The following is a 19,317-nucleotide window of genomic DNA, read 5'->3' as shown; positions in this document are numbered from 1 at the left end:
TAAGGCATCTTGAGCAGTCAAATGCCGCTAACGGGACGAGATCGGTCAAAACGGAGGGTTCAAGCAAAGACGGTTTATTTTGGTTCAAGCTAGCTACATCGAGCGTAGGTTAGCTTCCTATTTCAAAGTAAAAGCACAAATTCTATCGTCATGGTTTTCTGTAAAGGACAACGGGTGTTTTATTTTGTGAAAGTAACCGGAAGTGCGTTGGTCACAACGGCTAGCTTGAGTAGCACCGAATTCATCCGAACAAAATTGTAAACAGCTGGTGTTTAGACAAATTAACGTCACACTGCTCATCTAAACGTCTACTGTCTCGCCTAAAAATGTTTGAAATGTTGATAAAGTGATATATTGACAGAGTTTAGAGCTAAAATGAAATCAGCTTCTGACTGCTGATTTCGACTCAGGTAGGAGGCAGGCTAACACTACCTATACACTTCCAGTGTTTGAGCTAAGCTAATTACGGGCGATACGGCTCTATCTCCCTTGTTACTGCACACACAGTCGAAAGGATGGTGTCTATCTGCTGGTCATCGACTCGGGAGTCAGGCAAGACACGAAAAAAAAGATGTTGGCGTATCACTTTAAGATCACTTTCAGGGCATTAGGAAGTTGATAATTTAACCTTCCACAGTTACACAGCAGCCCACACACAGCCACGTGTTAAAAATAGGGCACTGGAAAAGAGAGTAACGACACCACCATTGACTCTCGTGGTAAGGGTTTTGCGCCCCGAGTGGCAGGATATGGGTATTGCAAAAGCGCCCAAAAAACCCATTCACTCCAATGTATGTGTGTTGCCCACTTGCTTGTAAATTGATGAAAACGGCCGTGTTTTTGTTTTTAGGTGTCTTGGTCATATCAGATTACATTTATAATTTGTTTATTACAAAATGTAGATTGAAACATTAATGTTTTTTTTTATTCGCCTATGTGTTAAAGGGACAACGAGGAGTTTTGGAAAAGCGAAGCGTTTTCACACTACATTTATGAGCCTCCGCGCGCACCGTAAAATTCTCTGACTGGCGCAAGACGGACTCATGTTTTCATTCATCAAGAATCAAAGTCAGAGGTTCAAAGAGGTTCACATACCGTCATAGTTCCGACCATAAACGGCGATTCAGCTGCGTTATTCTCATGACCCGCCACGAAGGAAATGCTGGTCGGCTCGACCAGCATTTCCGCCACCACTAATAATAACAAAATAACGATAGAGACAGAACGATATATTTATCGAAAATGGAGCCATTAACAAGTGTGGGTAGCGGAGATTCATCCACATTAACGTGAGACTTTTTTATAACTGAATAGAAACTCCTCGTTGTCCCTTTAATGTTTATCTGTAAAGGGTCCTCAATGATGCTGTTAACATGGGTGATCTATAAATGTCCTTAAATTATTGAAAATACCACACTTGGTCATTCACCAACAATGCAGAGATGTCATTTCTTGGGCGCTTTTGCAAGACCCATATTCCGCCATCAGGAGGCGCTTCCATTGAACCAATGCGTGTCGTTACTCTCTTTTCCAGTGCTCTAGTTAAAAAGGGGGAGCCCGGTTTGACCCATTGGATTTTTCATTATCACTAAAAAAAACATTAAAGCAACATGTCCTGTGTGTTTTATCATTTTGACTAGCACAAGCACATTTTACATCTTACATCATGTAGCTTCAGTTTACTAAAAACCGTTGATGCCTCATTTGCGTAAATTAGGGACAAACTGACCTCATGTCTGCAGGTACAGGACTGGACTTGTGCTGCTATGTAAATAGCACTGCTTTAGTCCATCATGTAATCGGCCATCCTTATTAAAGCAACAATATTCTGAGGCAGATGTGATGTGTGATGTGTTTTAATAATGAGAGATTAACAAAACTGATTTGAGTTGTAGAAATCTGCATTCACGTTGATTTATACACTCAGCCTCTGCAGCAGGTTGAATTTGAGCCTCAGATACGCTGACCTCTAGTGGCCTTTTGTCATTTCAGCAGGACACAGTAACTGAACCACAGGTGCAGTTGGGAGCGTTGAACTAGAAACCACAGTGGAGCTTGTCACAGAACAACAGCCCCAAAAGTTTTATACAACAACACAATCAGGATAATTATAGTATTTTTCTGCCACTTTTATATTTTCCTACAGCACCAACTGCTCACTCCAAGTCCACAAATGTTAGAAATACAGTTTGACCCAGGTCTGACATATCAAAACTTTTGTGTAAAATGTTAATGATGTTGACATTGTTATTTATTAAACACTCACATACATGCACCGTGTGGTCTCTGAAGCTTACTGAATGGATACTGAGCCAGTTGTTTCTCTGACTCTTGACATGATAAGAAATGAGAAATGAAGAGAAACCCCATGTGGCCTCAGTTTACTGCCAGTAATTTTGTGTTTTGGCTTTGCCTTGTGTTTTTACTGCTGCTCTTCATTCTGCAGTTGATATGAAGCAAGGGGAGGAAGATATAAACATAAATTTGATTGCCTGTGATTCATCAGTCAAACTCTGGCTGATATTACCGTAGTTTACAGTTTTCTTTGATTTGTCAGTGGCATTTCAGTGACGTGGGCGCTCTACAAACTGCACTCAAGGCTGACAGTGGCTATCAGTCGTGACTTTTTTTTTAAGCTCTAGCCCAAGTTTGTGTCATTGCTGACATTTAAAATATCTGATGTAAGCTCTGTGAGCCGGGAGGAGAACTTGAACAGAGATGCAGGGCCGCATCTGCTGATTATTTCTCTGGAAATCTTACGGGAAATATTTCCACAGAGTTGTCAACTGTACATGTGAAATCTCAAAGACACTTTATGTAGTGTACCACTGGCTGTGTTTACCTCAGGTGTCATCACACTCATAACACAGTACAACACTGCCCTCTAGAGGGTCAAGGTTGGCACACGTCTAATAGACTGACACTTCACATCAAACTAAATAAAAGAGAATAACAACTCCCTGGCCAGTAAGGAGACAGACAGATCCTTTACAGTACAAACACAAAATACTAATACCACACTTCAAATACAAAGCACTAATGCCACACAAAGTACAAATACCATACTGTAATACAACAACATATAAATTCAAGGTACTAAATAATAAGTAGGTTAACTATTCCTTGTTTTCTTGTCTTTATTTGTAACAAATTTGGTTTGATTATCTCTTCATGGTAAGGTTTTCATATAAGCCCTTTTGGGTTTCATACCTCCCCTTCGCACATCCCAACCATAATAATTGCTCATACTATTTTAAACTTGTGCAAAATAAAGGGGAAAAATAGTACAAGGTACTAATACCAAAATGATAATAAAAATGAAATAAAAAGTAAAAGTATGCAGAAAACAGTGAATGTTATGCCATTATATCATTAGGTTATGACTGATACTGTGTTATGTAAAATACAAATTTTAAAGTGTTGGTGATTGAAGTAACTGAAAATGAAAATGAGGGATACAAACAACTACATGTGGACAAAACTGTCACGGTTACAAAGCTACTAAAAACAGGCATATAACTTCTTATCTAAAAAGAGATTATATGATTCAATTGTTATTAATTGAAGAACATCACATCAAGTAGGTTTGATAGTAGATAGGTTTTCTGCAAAAGAAGTACCACCATGTGCACCAAACAGCCAACATATTGATTGTGCACTTCTCAGTCCGGCCACTAGATGGAGACAATGATGCAGCTAAACCAGACATCCAGACTCATAAAGCTTGTGCTGTCAGTGCTTGTCTGGTTCTGCTCATTTCAAAGGTTTCCACATTAAATCCCCACTTCTACCCTTCATGATACAAGCAGATATATGAGTCTAGTTCTCAGGTTTCCATGTTCCCTGTCCTGCCGATGTCCAATTTAAAAACAGAAACACCAATGGCCACCAACAGACACTGCCACAAAGTTTGTAGCTGTTTCTCTCAGCCTAAAATGTTCTTTTACACTTTTGAAAGCACCGAACCAGCCAGACACTGGTTTAAAAGCGTCTGTGCCAATAGTTATTCTTGGTTTCACAACACTGGTGTTTCTGCACTTGTGATGTCTCTCAGATCATAAGGGATGACTCACAGTTGCACCATATGGAGATCAGGTTACGTTATTGCACCAGATTTACATATCAAGCACAGGAGAGGACGGTGAGGAGCGGCTGAGGAAGGATAATGGGATTTTGACTCCATTACACCCCGAGGATATGGTTTCAGTTGGGGTTTACTTCCATTGGTGATAATTAGAGCTCTGTGTTCATGACAGGATTGGATGACCAACCGGATATTAGGTTAACATTGACACAACGCTCAGTCTATCTATCTATCTATCTATCTATCTATCTATCTATCTATCTATCTATCTATCTATCTATCTATCTATCTATCTATCTATCTATCTATCTATCTATCTGTCTAATGAGACAGAAGTGGAGTGGGCAGTGATGTGCAGTGTCTCATGATCCAGTCGGGCTGATCCTGACTGATAGCCTGGCACACAAACAGGGGGGTCGCTGTTTCTCCCCCCTCCCACATCAGTGGGAGCAAACAAAGGAAGCACAAACATGAGAGGCTTGAATGTGAGAGCGGGTGAACCCGAGCTGACCCCCCCCCCACCACCACCACCTCCTTCTCTTCGGGGCCCACAGAGAGAAGACACAGAGGAGCTTTTGGTGGCGCTCCAATATGCAGTCTTCATTCACAGGGACTGGCTGGCGTTCAGCGTGCAAATGTGGCGCCACAATGCATGCTGGGATTTTGATAGATGATTAAACATCTCAGTTTAAAAAAATAAAACAACAAAAAAGGGGAGATTTTACAGCACCAGCTTCACAAATATGTGGACTGGAGCCGTTTTTTGTCCTACACAATATTATGTAAATTGAGCATCTCTCTGCTGCTTTAAAGACAACACTGTAGGCGGTGGGAAGTGATTTCAGACTTTTTTTTCTTACACAATTGTCTGACATTTACAGAAAGAGGCAAAAATAATCAACTGAGAAAATAATCAGCAGAAAATTTGGTACTGTGATGACAGCAATCGTTAGCTGCAGCCACAACAGACACACAGGAAGTACTGCAGATGTTCACGGTGACAGAATATTGCCAGCATGGTGCACACTGAGGTCATGTCTTTGTCTGAGTGGAGTTTACAGACAGTCACCTCACTGTGCGTCAGGTGCAGTGTGCAGACAAGATCCTGTATTTTCATAATAAACAATGATATCAGTGGCAGGTCATGGGATGGCAGGCAGGTTTATATGGAAGTGTCTGTGTGAGTCTGAGACCTCTAAAAGAGTCTTATTTTAATTCACTATGTTACTCAGCGCTGATAAAAAAAATAAATAAATAAAAATAAAAAATCAGGGACTGCAAACAGATTCCAGTTTTCTGGACTGGTTTCACATCTCCAACCCACACAACCACTTATATAATTTGGTATTTATTAACTTTTTAATAACAACACAACTGTTAAGCATTAGCTCAACATGATTAAATACTTAATTCATCATTTGTAAAACGTTCTTCCTGCACTGATACCAAGTAGTGTGTAATTATAAGCTCATATATGAGATAAGATATCAATTTGCACCCTTTCACTTACCATTATCAGTACATGCCTAAGTCATTGTAAGAGCTAGTGAATAGTTTGTTCATAATTTACTGGTTATCTTAAGAGCGATTCCAAAATGAAACATGGAAACATTGGGAAAAATAATAATTTGGCTGAATCCATCATTTAGGCTATTAAGTTTAAACATACATCATTAAACACATTAAACATGGGCTTATTAATCAAGAGTTAAACATTTATTACTTTGTTTATGAATTACATCCTAATTAGGACCAATAAGTGTTTAATTATACTTAACCCTCTATGCCACTCAATTAACTTTTGTGATGCTCACATGAAATAAATAAAATAAATAAAATATTACTTAGAAAGTAACATGACTGTGAGAAACAAAATGTGGAGCTGAAGTGGGTTTGACTGTTTCCTTACCACAATGGGACAAAGTACCATCAAACAGTGTTTTAAGTATCACTTTTTAACATGTTTTACCAGCTGGTATATAGCTGCCACCAAGCAACCAGCGGTTATAAAGAGTAGGATATGCATAAACTTAGTTATAAATGATGTGTCTCCCTACCTCTGCACACCTACGACACCTTATCATTGGGGGAAAACGAAAGCTAAAAAGCTCTAGTTTCAGTGTTGTGTGTAGAGGACCGCAGATTTGGAATGAGCTTGATGACAAACTAAAAATGTCACACTCAATTTCCACCTTCAAGAAAAACCTAAAAATAAAAAAAATAAAAAGCAACTATCAATGTTTAATTGATGAAGAGTCTTGTTTATTAATAAATTAATCAGTGTGCCAGTGTTGTATTTGTTTTCATCAGTGTTGCCCTATTGTATCCTGACTTATTGTTTCCTTCTCACGTTCATTATTCAACCTTACACTAATCTGTTGGGCTGCTATAGGTGCTTGAGCCTGAGTCACTGACTAATTCGTCATAGTCTCATATGTATTTTATTTTTTCATTTATTGTGTATTTCCTTCATTTACCCATGGACTACTACTGCAATGCAATGATATCAAACCTCCACATCCTGCAGCCTTCTTCTCCCTCAGGTCCCGGGCTCCTCCTTGAACCTCACCTTGGCAACCTCAGCGTCCACACACACGCACGCACGCATACACGCACGTACGCACGTACACGCAGCATGGGGCGGTGCGAAGCCAGTCGGCGTGCCGTGCAACAACAATAGCAACAGCAACAGCAACAACAGCAGCAGCAGCAGCAGCAGCAGCCCGCCTGTGCGCTGCGAGCGGCTTTTGTGCGCATGTTTGGAGGTTTGGATGGTGAAGCGGAGCAGGTCAGAGTGAAGAGCGGATTTTTCTTGTTAGAATAAAGCAGCGTTCAGAGCGGTTTTTGTATTTTAGACCGCAGAGACAGCGACACGTCAGGTGGCACCATGAGCAAAGTGCAGGGCGGGATGAAATGTGTCAAATATCTGCTGTTCATCTTCAACTTCATCTTCTGGGTAAGTCCGCGCGCCATTCACCGTTTGTAGAAACAGCCGGATGATGATTATTGACATTTTCTCTGCTGCTGCTGTAAGTTTGATTTATTCACGTGAAGTGATGATGACTAAACCAGTGCTGTGTCTCAGTGGCGTTTACATGTCTCAACATCCTGCAGCTACTGATGGTGTTTTATGGTGTTTAATTAACTGGAGGGGCTGGAGAGCCGGGGAGTGGTGCTGATGCTGCTGCCTCTCTCTTCATCTCTCTCTCGACCTCTCTCCCTCCATGAATGATCAATTTGAGTCACTCCATCAATCATCCTCATTTCATTTCAGTCCATTATTGTTCCTCATCAACTTCCTCCATCATGAAATGTTCTCTTTAATAATGAGTGAGTAAATCAAATAAGAGTCTGTAAGACCTCCAGTGCTGAGGTGATTTATGTAGTGCTGTCATCCTGCAACACACACACAGTGCAGTGTGTTGCTACTTTTCCAACACACTGTTCAGATCCTGTCTGGTGATATGGCTTTGTGCTGTGGTGACTTTCCCAATGCAAGTACACTAGTATGTGTGTGTGCATGAGCGCGCGTGCACAGTTATATTTCACACACAGGTTTAATCTGTTTTGGGTTCATTGATGCAGTTTTTTTTTTTTTTTTTTTTACTACCGGAGAACTGCTCAGCTGCATGAGATAGTTTTACCTTTGGCTCCAGCTGCTGCAGCACACACAGAGGTGGTAATCACCTGCTAGTGTGTTGTGTGTAGAGGTGTTTTTGTCTTGAGAAAACAAAGCTCTTGTGCTGTTTGTCTACTCGTGACTCTTACTTCCTCACAGGTTTCTAGGCTGTAGATATATTCAAATGAGGAGCAAAGAAAACACTTTTCCTTTTCAGATTGCATCATTTCAATAATTCCGAAGAAGTTGAAAAATAAGCAATCAACAAAAAATGCAAATGTTATAAGACAGTTGTGGATGTACCACTGCAGCTTCTCTTCTAGTTCAGATTTACCATGAAACTCCCATGTCTGGAGCCACTCATTTAGAGAGCAACATCAGTTTATGCTCCTACTTCAGACTCTAACATCTAGTGACTTCTTTATTTCATTTCAGTATTACTAATCAAAAGATATAACTCATTTCACAACCAGTGATAAAATAAATAGATTCCACATTTTTCAGACATCTAAGCAGTAGATGAAAGATGCTGTTCAGTCTGCACTTCACACTTATTTTCATCAGTGATTATTCTGCCACTTATTTGATTAATCCATCATTTTAATTTATGAAATGTCAGAGAATTGTGAGAGATACTCATCACAAGGTGTTGTTTTTAAAGCCCCTGTTTTTTTCTAACTACAACAAAATATATATTTTTTTTACGATCTTATACAAGAAAAAAGCAGAACATCTTCACAGCTGGCAAGACTAAGCTAAATGATATTGGAAATAGAGGTTGAAAAATATTTTTATCAATCTGTTTTTACTTGTTGACTGATTAATAGTTTCAGTTAGTGACTGTAGCTAATAGACGCTGGTGCTTTACTGCTAAATGATACAGTATGTCTGGTTGTGAGCGGCTGCACTGACTGGTCTGTGCTGTGGAGGACGACTACTCCTGTCACCCAGACAGACAGCGGCCTCTTTGTTGAACAGTTTTGGGGCTGAAAGCAGAGCTGTTGTGGTCGGAGCCAAAAGGAGCCGTACAGTACTCTGTGGTTTTGGGGTGCTGAGCCAAACAAGCAGCCAATGCCAGTGTGAGTTACATCACCCAGGCACCGTGAGGCTGGCACAGCCTGTGGCTGAAATGCATCATGGGAGATGGACCACTGATGCTGAGGGTGATGCCGGCGTTCAGACGTTCAGACACTTTGATGGTCCATATGGAAACAGGAGCTGCTGCTCCTCCCGGTGGCTCACTGACGGCAGAGATTTAACTTCTCCAAGGAAAAGATCACAAACCAAACAGATTTTTTATGTTTTTCTTAGAGATCACACTCAATCATTGAAGCTATTAATACTGCCGCTATTAAATAAAGACACATGGGGGATAATATAATGCTTATATAGTACTTATTTGTTCTCATGTTTGATTTATTGTGTTGAATAATTAACACACCTATACACATTTAGCATTAAACCCCTTCATCTATGTTTCAATTATGTATATGTGTGTGTGTGTGTGTGTGTGTGTGTGTGTGTGTGTGTGTGCGTGTGTGTGTGTGTGTGTGTGTTTAGAAGGTCAGAAGCAGAAGGATAAACTTTCTCAGAGTGACATCTTGGTCTCAATCGATTGGTTTATTTCTGGTGAAGATCATCCAGGGAGCGATGATGTCTCTCAGTGTTGACAAACTCATCAGCCACTTTACACCTGAGCTCCTGCTTTCTAAGAAATTAGATTGTTACATGGGATATTGTCTCACACAGAAAACATAGTCGGTTGAAAGATGGTTTGAGAGCCATAACGTTGTGTTTTTGGGAGAAAAAAGTTATATATACACAAATATATATATATGAACAGCTGGCAGTGAGTTACTTTGATGATGAGACATTGACAGCAATGCCGGTACAATGTTGCTTAAGTGAAGCTTCAAGATTGTCATGTAATTTCAGGTCAAACATGTGACAACATCCAGAGCTCTTCACCAAAGATGCCACTGAAAGCCTGACAAAAAACCCAAAATACTAGAACCAGGTGGACAATAGTACATTGTGTATTCTGCAACAGTGTATGAGTATGACATGTATGTTGTGTAATTATGTGTTATCCCTCAGCTGTCGGGCTTGTTGGTGCTGGCTGTGGGACTGTGGCTCCGGTTTGACCCAGAAACAGTGGAGCTCCTGACAGACGATGGCGCCCCCGACACCTTCTTCATAGGTACGTCACCTCCGCTCACACCTACAGTACTACATGTAGCTGAGGTGAGAGGTGAGGGAAAGTGTCTGTGATGAACTAGTAAAGAGTCTTTATTCAGTAAAGTAATTTATATATAAATCAATAGTGGCAGTTCAGTTGGGTTTTTATGTTCAATATATATATTTTTAATTTTATAGTGTAAATACATAGTTTTTAAGACAAGCAGCTGAGGAAAGTATCAGGTATCATAGGCTGAGCAACCTCATAAAAAAGAAAGAAAGAAAGAAAGAAAGAAAGAAAGAAAGAAAGAAAGAAAGAAAGAAAGAAAGAAAGAAAGAAAGAAAGAAAGAAAACAGGATAGTCCACCAGGTCTTATTAGCTCCAGAGAAGCTCCAGTTTGATGTTAGAGTATAAATTGTGCCGATTTATTTCTTCTCCAACAGTTTGACATCTTGATATAACATGTTTGAAAATAAATCAAAGCTCAACAGAGGTGAACACACATTTTCTCCGGGCGACACCTGATGACATCAAGTTTTACGGTGTGTCGTAATGATCATGATCTAATCAGCTCTCGTCACCATTTCAGCTGAAGAGTCTGTCAGCAGCCGCAGCTGCTACTGAACTACGATGAATGTTTAAGATGCACATTTTATCTTTGCAGTGGATCGTGATGTTTCTTCACTTCCTCTGCACCAGTGATGCTCTGAGTAGTTGTAGTCGTTGTTTATATCCTCGGTTACTGAGCCTGTTAAAGGGGAAAGTGTTTAAAGGGACAGTTTGGGTTTATCGACCTGGGGTTGTGTGAAATGCTCACGAATGGTCGGCATTACCTGCAGTAGATCCTGAGCAATCAGCTCCCAGTTAGGGAAATACAGGAACACTCAGCACTACAGCTACAAGTCCCTATACACCACTGCACCTGTTGAGCTGCTTGTGTGTTGAAATAAAAACAACATAAACAGTCTAGAGGTTGAAAAAATGGTGCTAAAAATGTGATGTTTTAACAGGAAGATAAACCACTGAGAATAATCTACATGCAGTGACCATGTAAACAGATATCAGATAGCATTTTAAAAGTGTCTAAGACAAGTTTTCCTGGAGCTCCCGTGCACAGAAACACATGATCCTGCTTGCCTGCCAGTGCCCCGACTCGCTACATGCTCATTTGTATCTAATAAGTATGCATGCACATAGTCCATGCCAAAACCCCAAACTACACCTTTAAATCTTCTGACATGTCCCAAGTGGACAGTGGTGCAGAGGAGAAGTGAAAGAGACAAGTCAAATGCTCACTGAGATTCTCTATTAGTGTTAGCAGTCTGGATTATAGGTTTATTGATGATCAATAAGACACAAACAAATGCTGACAAATGAACAAACCAGAGCCTGTAGCTGATTAATGGCCAGCTCTGTCTCCACACTGATATCAGATGAAGAGCTCCTTTACAGAGCTCCCAATAAAACACACAGTGCATGTTTAAAACATACAGTAGACAAGAAAAACCCCCTCCAGTGTGTAGTAATAATGCTGCAGACTCCATACAATAGGCCCTGTCTCCCTCGCTGAGCGTAGGAGCAGACCATTAGAAAGAAGCCTATTCTTGTTACTCCCATCTAGACCATGACCTAAAATGGTGACTTCACTTCATCAGTTCTCTGCTGGGCTTTCATGGAACTGGCTGTCTCCCTCAGGACGCCAGCAGCAGGTTGGGGTGGGGCAGGTGACAGGAGTGTCTCCTTCAGCGTCGGCCGTTATTACATCACACAGCGGTTCCTTGTTTTTGCAGTGGGTAAGAATAGAAACACACTGATCTTCTCACAGGCAAATGCTCATGTAAATTTCAGTATTTGAGATAAATTGTGTTCAGTTTCGATCAAACTGTCATGCAAATCTCAACTTCTGAGGAAAGACGCGCATAATTATTTTCCACATATGCATTCACGCTCATTCTGTATCTGACTGTTTCTCACAGTTATACACAGTATAGTTACACCACTATTCACTTCAACACCTCAACAGGACGATTATATTTCAAGGCCAGCTGAAGTAACTTGGTTCACAGGAAAACTCAATTATCAGGGCCAAGAAATATCCAGGCCCATAAATCCTAACTACGGCCTTTTTTACACTTCAGTCTGCGTGCAGATACATATAGATACCAGGCCGAGTTTTTTTTTTCTTTTACCCCAGTCTTAATGCTAAGCTAAGCTAACAACTAAGCTAATATCAAAATGTAAAAAAAAAAAAAAAAAGCGAAAAGAAAAGAAAAGATTATGATAAATATTTTTATTCTGTGGGTAATGGGGGCGGGACTAGACAAGCTTTTGCTTCTCCCGCTTTCCCTTTCGGCTATGTGTATTGTATTATTTGAACTAAGATGAAGTGTGATGATGATGATTTAAATTGACATGCCCGAAATAAACAAATTGATTGATTGATAACCAGCTGCTGACTAACACATTTATTCTATCTAACACAGTATCAGAGACGGTAGAGAAATTAGACAGTTAATTTCCATTTTCCTCCTGTATCTGTGTCACATGGGTTTCTCCACCAGCCCGGCCTGTAGGAGCCCAGCAGCTGAGTCTGTTCATTCTAATGAGAGAAACGAATAAGATCACAGATTATCACAGATTCCTTCGCTCCATTGTCAAAGTAAATATCAGAGCCATTACGAAGTGCAGATCCTCTCAGTCTGTCATCGACATTACATTTTTCAGAGCCACAGATCAGAATACAATTAACTTTATCTGCAATTTGCTTCTGTCTCAGCAACAAACTCTCGTGAGATCTCACAACATCTCTCTTCACTGCTGCAAAGAAAACTTCTGAAGCTCAAAACTTTTCAGATTTATATTTGAAACCATGAATATGAAATTGTAACTGAAATAAAACTAGTTTTTTTTGTTTAATAATACTGTCACTATCATTGAACTGTTTTTGGAGGAAAAATAGAGAGTATTATTAGACTGACATGATCTTGTATTGAGTTGAATTGAAAAACTGAAAAATCAATACATTGCTATATTTTGTGTGGCAATATTGATATTGATTCAGGAACACCAAGTATTGATCTTTTATTATATGCATTGTAAATATTGGATCATGACTAAAATATTGTGCTGATATTGCATTGTCATAACATTATATCTTGATATCGTATCATGGGGTGTCTGGTCATTCCCACCTCCCACTGATCAAATATTAAGCTAGTGGATAAAAACAAGCAGCAAAACCAGGCAAATTTAAAATCTATAATATGATATAGATAATGTGTAATATATAATATCATCATGTGATATGTTCTGTATAGAGTATCTTCGCTGGCAAGAAGCCAAAATAACATATTCCTTTAGGATTTTGCACACAAAAAATTAAGCATGTTTACCTTAAAAATATGATTGGCAAATAAATCTATGACAATAATGGTTGGTTTCACTGGCCACAACATTAAAAGGCTGCTAATTCACTACTCACTATGCATCAGCAGCAATAATCAAATCACAGTGAGAGTGGTCACAATGGAACAGTCCAAATGGACAGTACTCCTACTTTTACTCTGGACTTAAAGTAGTTTTGGTCATGATAGTTTGATGACAGTTTGACTTATGGAGGATTTCAAGGCAACAAAGGGTGCAGAAGATCACAGAGAAATAGTTACTTAATCCACATCCCATCGATCCAGCAGAGGAGCCTTGACAACAAAATAAATATCTGCACAAGCTTCCTGAGCAGAGTAATGGTGGAGAGCTGCTGCCTGTCTGCTCCTCTAAAGCAGGGAGACGAGACCATAACAAAGCAAAGCGGCAGCGTTCCTATGTGTGATGCACTTTCCATTCTGTTGCCTTTGTTGCTCCTTGTTCAGGGAGTAAACCATTATGTGAATATACAGGAGATGTTCACCCTCACTAGTTTGTCTGCAGCTTTAACGTGGAGGATGCAGACCACAGTTGGCAGGTGTTAGGTGTTAGATATCAGAGCTTTCACTAAGAGGAAGTGCCACAGTAAATCAGAACATACTAAAGTGATGGAAACATCAGCAGCCAAGCTCAGGCCTGTCTGGACACTGTGTGTATACAGTAGAAGCCGTCTTGGCCTGCTATATTTTCCACTGCTAAGCCAGACTCTCAGCTTTTGAAGCGCTGCACCAGTCCCTCGATTCACCTCGTCTTCACCCTCCCCTTTTGCTCAACAGCAGCAAAACAACAGCTTGCATCCTCCTCCCCATGTGGATTAATTAACGTGCTGCAGCTCTTGCTGTCTATGTCACTGATTAGGCCCTTAGCATGGCCCTTGGGGGCCGGCCCCGGTGTATAGTTACAGCCTGGAGGGCTCAGTAGTGACGACTGGGAGCAGGGGAGCGGACCGGGGAGGTGACGACATCCAGAGGCTCAGAGAGGGTTAGGATGGTGACGGATGGCGTCTAATACTGCAGCACCCAAACCTCTAAAAAATTAGATTTGCTTTTTTTTTTTACCAGACAGATGGCATCAGGTTCATGGCTACAGTCCGCAGCACTGCAAAACCACACATAGTAATTGGAAGTAACACAGAAACAACACTCGTTTCTCAATAGACTCTCCAGCTCCATCGGCTTTAGTTCACATTTAATGTGCAGTCTGCCCAGGCCTCTGATGTGTATAGATGGTTAGTATGGGATTTCCACTGTGACAGAGGACAGACAGATGGACGCTGCAGGTATTTGTTTTCTCTGGTGCCAGTTGTTGAATCGTCCAAACAAGCAATGATTCATCTTGAGATCTATATATTTCTACGTTTATATTCCTGTCTCGATCCGACGCACTCTAATTTATCAAGTGAGGAATGGAACAATAATCTAAACAGACGTCTTGATTTTGACTTCTTTCATCTCGACTCGGAGCTTTAAACGCCCTCAGCGGACGCTCTGAAGGAGTGAGCTCAGAGTAACATGTGGGAGGCGATTCAGAGGTTTTTTTTAGACTATTAAAGAAGTTTCCACCTACACTTCTGCTGGCACATGAACACAACAAGAGTCCTTTTATACACCCGACTTCAACAAAGACACGACAGAGGGTGGGTAATGCTGCCACCCTTAGTTGGATGTGTGAACTGCAGTCATGTGATCGAGCACCAGTGCAGGGATCAGATTCTTGTCTGTGTTTATTAAAGCTGTAAATTCTTCAACCAGGATCTTCAAATGATTGGTTGATTGATCAGTTCCTAATTTATTATTTTAATCCAGACTCCTCATCTGTCCTCCTCTCTGTCTCTCTCTGCAGCTGTGTACATCCTCCTCGGCGCAGGAAGTCTGATGATGGTTGTTGGGTTCTTCGGCTGCTTCGGGGCCGTACGTGAGTCTCAGTGTCTCCTCGCATCGGTGAGTTCAAGTGCTGCTTCTCTTGGTTTCATTCATGCTCTGTTGCTGTTCCTTTGCTGCAGTGGTTCTGTACAAAATGTGGCTAATTGGTTGCATAAATATAGAGTGAGACTAAGTTGAATGAAGACGATTTATGTAGAGTAAAAACAAACAAACAAGAGTTATCTAACAGTTTTTAAATATTTGCTTCTCTCATTATTGTCAAGCTGAGGTGTGTAACTGTGTATGTGACTTCTGTAAATTAGTTTGGATTACATTGAATTTTTACTTTATTTAGGCAAATACTATATGATGGATACACATAATAATATTTTATGAAGGGGGACATGCTGGAAAAGTTTGAGAGCTACAGATTTACATCAATCGCTCTGAAATTCTTAGTGTTATCACTTCATTTTATAGGTTTATGATTTCTGAATAAATAAAAATGACGATATGAAGCTACAGTGTGTGATTGGGTTCTCATTAGAGGGGAAATATAGTTAGATAGTTACACTTTCAAGAAATTATTCCAGTTGTTTGTAAATGTAACCAAGAGTTGCTGTTTTTTTAAATTATTGCACAGCAGGGGAAAACAGTGTGAAGTTTGTCTGCAGGTTGAACATTTGCTTTCATGTAGGCCCAGATTGCAGATCACAGTTTTTATTTTTCCTAGAAATCTTGGATTCCTTTTTACTTTTTGCTACAGTGTTTGTCTCATCTGTTGGTTCTAGTGTTTTGTAATGATGTAAACTTGGTAGACGTTTAAATGACGGATGCTGCGTAATTGCCAGAGCACTTTCTTTCCAGGAAACGTTTGCTGTTTGTTTCTGCTGTATGAAGGTCAAGATTGGACTTTAAATTACAATATTAGGAAATTATAAGGGAAAAACTCACCTGTAAACCTAGGTGTTGCTCCTTAACTGAAACCAGCTCTTTTTGAATTAAAGACAAAACAAAGCTCTTCTGTTCTCTGCAGTTCTTCGCCTGCCTTATGATAATCTTCGGTGCAGAGATTGCCGCTGGTGTGTTTGGATTCATAAACAAGGAACAGGTACGTATTTAATCAGGCTGTAATATAACTTCACAACCACACATGAACTGATTTGTTTCATCTTCTCTTAACAACAGATTGTGGAGGAAGTTCAAAAGTTTTACAGCAGCTCTGTGGGACCCTCCCCCACCTCCAACGGCACTGCAATCGCACTGATTTACCACAGAACTGTGAGTTAAACGTCATGTAGCTCATGTAACTGTCACAGACGAAGCGTCCTGTGTCACAGCGTCTCACTTTTCACCTTCACAGCTGAACTGCTGCGGGGGCTCCACATCAGAGGCGTCTAATGATCTGTGTGCAGACGTTCCACCTGACACCAAGGTAAACCCTGATGTCTGCTGGAACACTCAACAGCCACATGGTGGCAGCAGAGCCCCGTTTCAGCAGTACAACATCTGCTGCAGTGTGTTGCCGAACTGTGAGCAGTACTACCTGTAATAATTATACAAAATATATTTATTGATTGCTTTCAGGACTGTCTGTCTGCAATAACAGACTTCTTCAATGAAAAACTGCACATCATTGGATACATTGGGATTGGGGTTGCAGGTGTGATGGTGAGAAGTTTCAATCTTTTATCTTACTTACCTTTGTTTACATATACTGTTGTTTACATATACTGTATATAGGTATATATATATAGCTCTGGAAAAAAATAAGAGACCATTTTCACAAATGTTTTTTAAAAGCATCTCTACATATGACATGCAGTCATTCTTTTCTTTTCTTTTTTAAATACCAACACAAACACAACTCATTCTCCTTAATGAGACACCGATGAGGTCATCACCTGAACCACATCTGGTTTTATAGGAAGATTATAAAAACCACTGCTGGGATTAAACATTGACATTATCCCACAAAAACTGATTCATAAACTCTTCCTGACTTAAAATATTCTTGCTGTGTTGTTTAGGAATAAATATGAACATGTTTTCTTTGCATTATTATTATTAATAGGTCTGAAAAGACTTGATATTTTTTGTTATTTTGACTAGTTGTCATTTTCAGCCAATAAAAGCTCTAAATGACAATATTTTTATGTCAATTTTGAGAGAAATGTTGTCAGTAGTTGATAGAATAAAACCATTTTTTATTTATTTAATTTTACTCAAACACATACCTATAAATAGGAAAACCAGAGAAACTGATTATTTTGGGAGTGGTCTCTTATTTTTTTCCAGAGCTGTATATACACATGTAGGGGGGATGCAGGAAAATGTGTAAAACTTTATTTTATAAGTTTGTATTTTCTGAATAATTGTTAATAAGGTTATGAAGAGTCCGTCATGCACGGACCATGAAGCTACAGTATGTGATTTAGTGCAGTTTGACAGCTACACTTCCAATGAAATAACACCACTTTTTAATAATTGCACAGCACAAAGCAAAGTATTTCTTCAGGCTGATTGATATATCTAATAAATTAATAATCTTAGATTCTATTTGGTTTATCGTCACATTTAAATTTAAGAAGTTATTTGTTATTGTTTACGAGTAAAACAACATGAAGATGACAGAGACGTAACCATGTCTTGAACATGTGTGTGTTTTCAGATCATAGGGATGATCTTCAGTATGGTGCTGTGTTGTGCCATCAGGAACAGCAGGGAGGTTATATAGCTGGTGAGTTGACCTCCACCCCACTACTCTCCCCCACACACCCACCCACCCACCAGCCAGACCACTACGAGCCCCTTCCTAATCAACCCCATCTGCAGAGGAAGGGAAAACGCCAAAGTTACATCTCACTGTCATCTGGTGGGGGCAGTTTTCATATCACAGATAAAGAAAGCACAACTCTATGTTATCAACAGGCCACGTTCAACACGATACGCTGGATCTTTATCTCCACACCTTCTCCTCAGCTCCACCAGCACTGACACACACTCCGATCCCCCCCCCCATGTTTGTTTCCATAACACACGCTCTGCTCCTGGCATGCCTCTGTGACATTACCTGGTTCTAACATCCTGTCGTTACACTGCCGCTGCACATACAACACAGAACACCAAGCCTTCTTTGACACACGAATGTCGTGACTGAGGAGTATTCCCTGTAAATATGGACACCTATTTTATGCATCTGCTGTTAACATTATTTATTCTGTGCCCTTTTTAGTCTTTTTATGTCATTTTAAGGCCTAATTGTGTGCTTTCATGTTTTGAGGACTAGCCTACCTTTGCAGAGTACATTTTGTCTGCCTATTTAGCCACACATACAGTACAAGCCTCTAGCTTCTTCACTATTATCTATCACCTGTGTTTCTGAAGACTGCGCTTGCTCCCTGCCACCACTCTGAAGTATTGCTACTTTAAAGCACAATAGAAGAAGTGTAGATGTGATATAAACCCAAAGGGTTAGGAAGGTCTGATGAAAAACTTCTGCTCTGTAAATTTCCATTCATGTAAAAGGTGAAGAGTAATGAGTAACACCACATCCTGAGCTCTCCTGGAGCATGTGTGAACTGTAACAGTGACCTAGTTTGCATTTTGTGTGAATTATTTTCAATGCAAATCTTGTTGGTGTGCCAATGAGATGTGAAGTAATATAGCTTATGCCGTACTGTTAAACACAATAAAAAAACAACAACATTGGGTGATTTTATTCACGTCTGGTTGTTTTCTGTTTCCTGCCTCTGTGAAGTGAGTTAAGTTTGAGTTTTCTTTTCGAAAGGTGTCAGCAGAGCAGCAGTTTCATGAATGTAAATTTTGCGGTCGCTGAAGTTCCGCAACGTGGTGAGTCAATGCCAAGAAATGGCGGCACAATGCTAAACCAGAGCTAACAGGGTGACAGGTTCAGGAAACTGTGACACACTTATCGGTCAGAATGCCCCAGTTAACCAAACGTCTCCAGACAACCAGTGCCAGTGGTTTAACACATGGCACATTGTGTTGAGAACAGGTTTTAATCAGTTATCTTCTGTTCAAGAATGAACCGTTAGAGGTAAATTCACTTTAGTATAAGGATAATCAACAGGGCTGTCATAAATCAACAAATTAGAGAAACACAGAGGGAAATAATTATTTGGTATAC

The 19,317-nt window shown here is 40.1% G+C and overlaps 1 protein-coding gene across 1 annotated transcript; it reads left to right on the top strand.

Annotated features, from left to right (window-relative positions):
• The first annotated feature begins 6,753 nt into the window (after positions 1 to 6,753).
• Positions 6,754 to 18,888, top strand: tspan2a (tetraspanin 2a). The gene is made up of 8 exons (XM_085776986.1): positions 6,754 to 7,040; positions 9,801 to 9,903; positions 15,148 to 15,245; positions 16,204 to 16,278; positions 16,356 to 16,448; positions 16,531 to 16,602; positions 16,755 to 16,838; positions 17,839 to 18,888. The coding sequence occupies exons 1-8, from the start codon at positions 6,972 to 6,974 to the stop codon at positions 17,902 to 17,904; spliced, it is 660 nt and encodes a 219-aa protein (XP_085633112.1). The 5' UTR covers positions 6,754 to 6,971; the 3' UTR covers positions 17,905 to 18,888.
• Positions 18,889 to 19,317: the final 429 nt, after the last annotated feature.

This window comes from Trachurus japonicus, chromosome 5 (assembly GCF_045865225.1).
Source record: "Trachurus japonicus isolate A0001 chromosome 5, Traja_1.0".
Lineage (NCBI taxonomy): Eukaryota > Metazoa > Chordata > Actinopteri > Carangiformes > Carangidae > Trachurus > Trachurus japonicus.
The sequence above is the reverse complement of the archived record's forward strand: the minus strand, read 5'-3'. Positions and strand labels throughout refer to the sequence as shown.